Genomic DNA, 7,514 nt, shown 5'->3' on the forward strand with positions numbered 1-7,514 from the left:
GTGCCTTGCTGCAGTGGTATGGTTAGAGTCTCAAGTGGGAGGACTACTCTGAGAGTGCATGACCCTTCCAGGTTCCCTGGGTAGGTCAACTGTACTACAGCCTATTAGTGAATCCTGAAGATGGGAGTGACCCAGATGGTGACTACCTTCACCTACCAGAGATCATCCACAAAAGAAGGGTTATAGTCCTCCCAAGCACTGAGTTCATCTCTAGGTATAGCCCCCACCCCCAGACTGCTTTATAGATAGTAACAGTATTCCCACCTGGATGGCTAGGAGCACTGGTCCCCTGCTACTATCATCACTATTACCAGTGGAACCCCTGCGAATTGGGCCCATCTCATGTTTCTTGCATACTAGGTACACCTTATACAATGTGTGGTATTATATCAGCCCCTAGCCTCTTCTGGAAGCTTGTTGAAACAAGAGAAATAAAGACAGAGATAAATGAAGCCCTAAGAAAGGAAGATTCAGTGTGGTGTGACCAAGCCTCCCGCCTGTGCTCTTTCAGTTTCTGGAACTTTTATGGAGCTCTCAGTGGCTCTAATGTTAGAACAGGGTGTCCAGAACTTCATGGCCTTGTGGTCTGTAGGGCAAAGGAGGATGGTATGTCCACTGGAAAATAAATAAATGGTGGTCTCTAGTTATTATGGTTCTGTACTTTGGGTCTGGATTTGCTGCACCTTTATAATAAGACATAGACTGCTTTCAGAGTTAAGGTGTGGTGGCACATGCCTATAATCTCAGCACTTAGAACGCTCATGCCACCTTGGCTACTGAGATTCAATTCAGGATTTTCATTTGGAGATAATATAAAATGGCTAGTCCACGCAAGTTTTTTAAACCCATGTTCCTGCAGTTTTCCCTTGGGGATTCAGATTGCAACTGACAAGTCCCCGGTTCCAAGAGGTCATGGTGTACATGAGCTGAAGCACTAGACCGGAGAGTCAAGAGCTGTTCCTCACAGCAATACTTACTTCACAATGCCATAACCCAAGCTCACAATGATCACAAGCAGGCGAGCCAATGTCCTCTTAACTGCAGATATCAACTCAGCAAATATCAGTAAACCTTGGGCTGAGGAGGAAGAAAAGAAAACAACTGATTATGTGTAGTTTTAGAGGCCTTCTCAGACTCCAAAATTACTATGCAACGACACTGACATCAACTGATACTTCAGGCCTCAGTGGAAGGCAACAACACCTCCTGAAGACTCACCACAGGTCTGATCAGCTAGCTCTACGGGGCAGTTTTCTTATATCAACCTGAAACCTACTACAGCTCCCTTCCGGCTACATCCTTCTTCATGTCCAGCAAATATCTGAAAACCATGCTCTCTGGACTTCTCTTTTTTCCAGTGCCTTCACCAGTTATTCATTTAAGATGTACACTTACAGTAGTAAAGTACTGGCCTAGAATGTGCAAGGCCCTGGGTTCAAACTCTAATCCATAAAAAGAAACGGGAGTATTCACTGTGTTCCTGCTATATGACTGTGACAGAGGCACCTTGATCTCTATCTGCATAGACTTTGAACTCTGGCTAGGGCACGTAAGCAGACACAACTCAGCATGGGAAGGGCTGCATGTGACACAGTAACCCTCGGACGAGGAGAAAGAGCAACCTAATATACATCTGGGTGTGTGTGTGGAGGGGGGTGCGTGTGATTGGTCCGGAAATGAGGATTTAAAGACTGAGTGGATATATGTGGGGGAAGAAAAGGGCAACTACAACAGGCCTTGGGAATCACAAACAGAGGGAAAAGCATAGTGTATATGCAGTAGAGTGCCATGTCAGATGCCAAGAGAAGAGGACACGACAGAGACCAGGAGCACTCGTGGCTCTGGGGTCTCTGTCATGGAGTCTAGACTTGGTGCTGAAGGCAGTAGGAAGTCAACATCAGTAAACAGAGGAGAGGAATTGGTAAACTACAACCCAGGGCCCAAATATATCCTTGCATGTTTCTGTAAGTCAAGTTTTATCATAACACAGACATGTTTATTTGTTTATTGTTATCTGTGGCTGCTTTTTACTCAGGGCAGAGCTGAGTCATCAGAGATCATGTGGTGTGCAAAGTCAAAAATGTTTAGTACATGGACTTTGCAGGCTCTTCAAACATACTGACAGTGACCCAGAGGTTCTTTGCTAACCCCTTTGGTGACACCTCAGATGAAGGACTTGGATTCTCTGATGGCCCCAAATGGCATTTCATTTCTTCATCGATCTCTGGTTTTTGCTGTTCTTCAATCCATACCACCCTTGCTCTCTCTAGGTAAGAACCTTACGAGAACAGAAAGGGGATGAGCTGCCTTCTCTGACACTCAGTTATGTTTCAATCCTATCGCTTTATCGTCTGATACTACCTCCACCTGACCCTGACAGTACTTGGGAAGGAGTCCAGGGCCTACGTAAGCTAGGCTAGTTATCCACCACTGAGATACACCCCAGGAGTTCACTATCTGACTGAGAGCGCAGATGCAGACATCTCTGTGCATGTATACGCAAGCTCATATACAGCAGGAGCAGCTCTACGGTGCAGTCCTCCATGTTGGCCCTTTCTTTAGTCTTTTGTAGATATGTTTTTAGCCTATTTTCAGAAATTTCAAACATTCCTCAACAGAGAGAAATTAGTGTGATAAATTTCTATGAATCCATTACTCAGCTTTATAATAGCAACTTGAGTACAAAGTGGTTTCATGTATATTTCAATTCAGTTTTTTTCCCCCTAGAGTTGGCTAGCATCACTGTGTCTGTTAATAATTGATGCCAAGATCATTTGTAACTACACTCAAAAGGACATTTTTACCCCTTCGAAATCTTCCAAATTTCCAAGTGAGGGTGGTAAGACCAAACCCTCACTTCTGTGGCCTGTTTGACTCTCTCTTCTACAAGCCTGAGGCACATATCTCAAACGTGCAACAGCAGCCTAGTCAGCTTCAAGCATTCCACTGTGCAAACCATGGTAGAGCCTCCTTTGATCATAGGCAGCTTTTGCAGGGTGAAGAGGAGAGCACAGACTACAGACATCACAGACTTTGAAACTACTCATCTTACTCTCTGGGACCCAAGAGCCTTTTTTTTTTTCTTTTTTCAAAGAAGAGAAAAAATAAAATCAGAAAAGGAAAATACCAAAAGCACTAAGCACACCTAAGGTACCCTTACCCATATCTTGGTATTGTTTTAATATAATTAGAGAATGAGAATTTTTCTTTTTCCAGAAAGAAAAGTGAAGGGAAAATTAGAAGGAAAAAAAAAAAAAGGAGAGAACACATGTACTAGCTCAGATGATGATCATGGTCTTACGCTAACACTGTCACTTTGTAGACAGTGGGTAGAGGGTGCACATGCTTATACACCAGAGGATACAGGTGTCCTGATTCACCACTCTCCACCTTATTCCCCTGCAAGCTCCATGGATCCCCAGTGTTGTAAGTGTGTGTGCAGCCACACGTGGCTCTTAAGTGGGTACTGAAGTCCTGCTTCGGGTCCTCATACTTTCTTAGTAAGTGCTTTACATACTGAGCCACCTTCCAAGCCTCCTGACATTCTCTTGTTGGCTTCCATCTTCTTTATTGTCAACATAGATATTTGCAAACCTATGTGCAAAAGGGGTACTCCTCCAGCTATGCTCACACTAGCTAAAATACACTACACACAACTCATGGAAACAGTCAAAACTTACTTGACAGTCCAGTGCTGTTGATGTTTTGGTATTCACTATAGAAAACTGCCTTTTCAAGCATTCCTAGGAAAATAACAGCTGCAATCCAGAACTGGATTCTTAATATATCTTTCCAGTAACAGGCAGACCACAGCAGCCAGAGGACACCATATAATATGTAAACAATACACATCACCATGTAAAACTGCAGGAAGAGAAACAGTGTTAGCCTCTGACCCTCTTAACTCTAGGAAGCAAACATCTCTTGATTCTCCCACCCTTCATTTCTTAGTCTCTTTGGAAGCAGAAATAGAGGGCATGTCAAAGCATCACCTACAAAGCAATTAATTACTACTGAACTCTTAAAATACTTCAAAATTCATTTGGAAACAAGGAAGAGAAATACTCACAATCATGAGAGGCCAGTCTGATGCAGAGATGTACCCATGAGGACCCACCATAGAAAGAGAAACTAGTGAGAGCAGCGACAGGGAAGGAGAGGAAGAAATACAAGAGTTAATTAATAATCGATTTTTAAAAAACATTTTAAACATAATCTCATCTCTCCCTATCTATTTAAAAAGTGTACTAGTAATAAGATAAACATTAAGTTTTAGGTCTTCAAAAGAGATGTATACAACTAACAAATCTATCCTTGAAAGATATGTTTGAAACAGAAATGGTTCATATTAATGACAAAAACTATAGAATATAGATAATGTATGAATAGAGGTTAACTAACCATTTAAATTCCAGGCTGCATCTGGTTTCTCAGTTTTAATAGAAACAATGAAGATATGGAAGCCATCCTTCTGGGTCCTGGCTACAACATCCTGCAATAGCGAGAGTAAGTCTTTGTTCTTTGAGACAGATTAGTATATGAGATACAGTTATATAGTTCACACTTAAACAGTTTTAATAACTGAACAGATAAAACAAAGGTAAGGAATGACAGGCAGTGGAAGGAAGACCCTGCTGCCATTTTCTTTTTTTTTTTACCTCCCCCAGATCCAGGAAAGGGAACAAAAGGTTCTCATTCTGTGTCTTCTACCACTTACACTGCCACAGGTTCCCCATGCATTCTCATGCTGTGCTGCCTTTAATATTAGCACTCAAATATTTTTTCTGGGTTGGCCTTGGTGACACATGACTCTAATCCCAACACACAGGAGGCAGAGCCAGCCTGGTCTATATAAAGTTCCAAGCTATACAGGACCACAGAGTGAAATCCTATCTTTAAACAAAAATCTGATGGTGGCAGTGTCACATGCCTTTAATTCCAGAACTTGAGAGGCAGAGACAGACTTTGGGAGGCCTCTGGGAGGCCAGCCTGGTCTACTCTACAGACAGAGTCCCAGGACAGCCAGTGAAACCTATTTTGAAAAAAACAAAAACTAATATTGGAATTCTTATATTCCATCCTAATAACACCAAACATTGAATTTTAACTATATATTATTTTTTTAAAAATTGAGTTGAGAGACAAGTGAGATAATATCAAATATAAGTCAGACTAGCCAGAGGCGTTGAGTCTGAGCCAGTCTGGACAGCAGTAATATGGTGTCACAAAACAAAATATAACTACAAAATTGTTCCTCAGTCTCTACAAGGGATGGGTACCTGCACCATCCTCAATAGGTACCAAAATCCTTGAATGCTCAAGTCCTTCATATAAAACGCCAAGGCATTTGCATAGTCTACACATCCTCTTGTATGCTTAAAATCGCCTCTAGATTATTTCTAATATTAATAGAATGTAAATGCTATACAAACAGTTGTTATATCGGATTGTCTAGGGAATGACATGAAAAATGTCAGTAAATGTTCAATACAGAATTACTTCTCTGACTGTTTTTGATCTGCATTTGGTTGTATCCATGGATGTGGTATTCAGGGATACACAATCTGCGGGTGCTGAGGGCCAACTCACATGGAGTAAATGATTCAACTGCCTTAGCGGTTAAAGTCTTAGGTTGCTCTGCTACCAGCTATTCCACTAACAAATAAAGCTGTCCAGTGGGAGCTGGAGAGATGGCTCAGAGATTAAAAGCACTTGATGTTCTTCCAGAAGACCTGAGTTTAGTTCCCAGCACCCTACATCAGCTGGCTTACAACAGCTTATAACTCTTGTTCCAAGGGATCTGTATGCAGTACACACACACTTAAAAAAAAAAAACCCAAAACACTAAGAACTGCCCCTCAACGATGCTAATGACTCTTCCAATGGCCCTGCAAAGTCAATGTGGCACAGTCCACACCGAGAGCGTTCTCTCCTCCTCCACGGAACAGCTTGTGTAAAGAGTCTGTCCCTGCCTCTGCAGTCAATGTCTTCCTATTAGATTTCTATTTGGAATGGATGAGGAAAAATGTAAAGTCACTCTACAAAAGCTAAATTTAGTCTCTCCTATGCCCAATTCAGTCCTACACATACGTCCTCCTGAGCTCCTCTACTTGTACTCAGTCTTTTGCTTCTGGTAATTCCCCTAAATGCTACAATCTCCCTTTCCTGTGCTCCACTGTCCCTCCACTATACAGCCTTGAGGATGGAAGGCACCCACTGCTGTGCTGTCTTGTGCACTGAGAACTGACATTGCAAAACAAAACAGAACAACAACAAACAACAACAACAACAAAAAAACCCAAAAAACAAAAAACGGCTGCAGAACTAGTCTTCAGAGAGGTTATCTTACTATAATTTGTACTTACTGGATTTAAAGACAAAAGGGCTTACCGTTGATCCTTCCTGGCTTGAAATGTTTCTGATACCTGTTAGTTCTTTATTCTGGAAAAGAGTAAATCAGTTGCATTCTATATTACTACATTTTCATGGAAAAAGCACCTTTTAATAATTAAGATAAGGGAGTGGAGAGACGGCTCAGTGGTTAAAAGCACTGATTGCTCTTCCAGAGGTCCTGAGTTCAATTCCCAGCAACTACATGGTATCTTACAACCATTTGTAATGGGATCTGATGCCCTCTTCTGGTGTGTCTAATAAGATAGACAGTATACTCACATACATAAAATGAAATAAGTCTTAAAAAGAACCAAACCACTCTTTAAAAATAATAATTAAGATACAAGCACTAGAAGAAAATAGGTTTAAAAGTTGAGTATGAGAGATCAAGTTACACCGTACTTTGAACATAAATTAACAAAGTTCTTCTTAGACCGTGCTTCCTTAATAGTGTGGCTAATGCTGGAAAGTGGGTGCTGTTGGAGAAAGTGGAGGAAATAAACAGGGGCATTAGGTGCTAACATTCTGAACTTGGTCAAAGCCTGCAGTTTCTGAAAACCACTGAGGCACATGTGTGTAATGTTCTGTATGTTTGTTAAGCTTCCATATACATTTTTAAAAACTTCAATTTTTTTACTAAAGTTATTTTCATTTTAGAATTTTCAGGAAAAAGAAAACTAGACTGACTCATAACCTCCCTATCCACTTGACTTAGTTAGGACTTCTATTGCTGTGATAAACACCATGACCAGAAGCAGCCCGGAGAGGAAAGGGTTTAATTTTTACAACTCTCAGGTCACACCCTACGACTGAAGGAAGTCAGCGCAGGAATCCAGAGCCAGGACTGAGGCTGAAGCCATGGAGGGAAAACTGCTTATTGGCTTGCTTTCCATGGCTTTCTCAGTCTGCTTTCTTATACAAACCACAACCATCTGCCCAGAGGTCCTAAGCCACTGTTCCCATGGAGAACTGGGCCCTCCCACATTAATTATTATCAAGAAAATGGGGGGAAAGAATGAGAGATAAAATGGGAGAGAGTAGATCACAAAAACCTCTTGTAAGGCTGAAGAGAGAGAGAGAGAGAGAGAGAGAGAGAGAGAGAGAGAGAGAGAGAGAGAGAG

At 41.6% G+C, this 7,514-nt stretch overlaps 1 protein-coding gene across 4 annotated transcripts in view; it reads right to left on the bottom strand.

The window, feature by feature from the left end:
* Positions 1 to 7,514, bottom strand: part of Tmem87b (transmembrane protein 87B) — a 30,842-nt gene that overhangs the window by 18,162 nt on the left and 5,166 nt on the right. For 2 of the 4 annotated variants that reach the window (XM_028754346.1, XM_028754339.1), the window contains exons 5-9: positions 6,391 to 6,441; positions 4,402 to 4,492; positions 4,070 to 4,131; positions 3,681 to 3,864; positions 978 to 1,077 (exon numbers count right to left, since the gene is read on the bottom strand). In XM_028754346.1, coding sequence (XP_028610179.1) covers positions 978 to 1,077; positions 3,681 to 3,864; positions 4,070 to 4,131; positions 4,402 to 4,492; positions 6,391 to 6,441 — 488 coding nt within the window. Of the gene's footprint in view, positions 1 to 977; positions 1,078 to 3,680; positions 3,865 to 4,069; positions 4,132 to 4,401; positions 4,520 to 6,390; positions 6,442 to 7,514 lie in introns of all 4 variants that reach the window. The other 2 variants (XM_028754325.1, XM_028754334.1) reach the window with 1 other exon arrangement.

Source organism: Grammomys surdaster, unplaced genomic scaffold (assembly GCF_004785775.1).
Source record: "Grammomys surdaster isolate TR1022 unplaced genomic scaffold, NIH_TR_1.0 129, whole genome shotgun sequence".
In the NCBI taxonomy this organism is placed as follows: Eukaryota; Metazoa; Chordata; class Mammalia; order Rodentia; family Muridae; genus Grammomys; species Grammomys surdaster.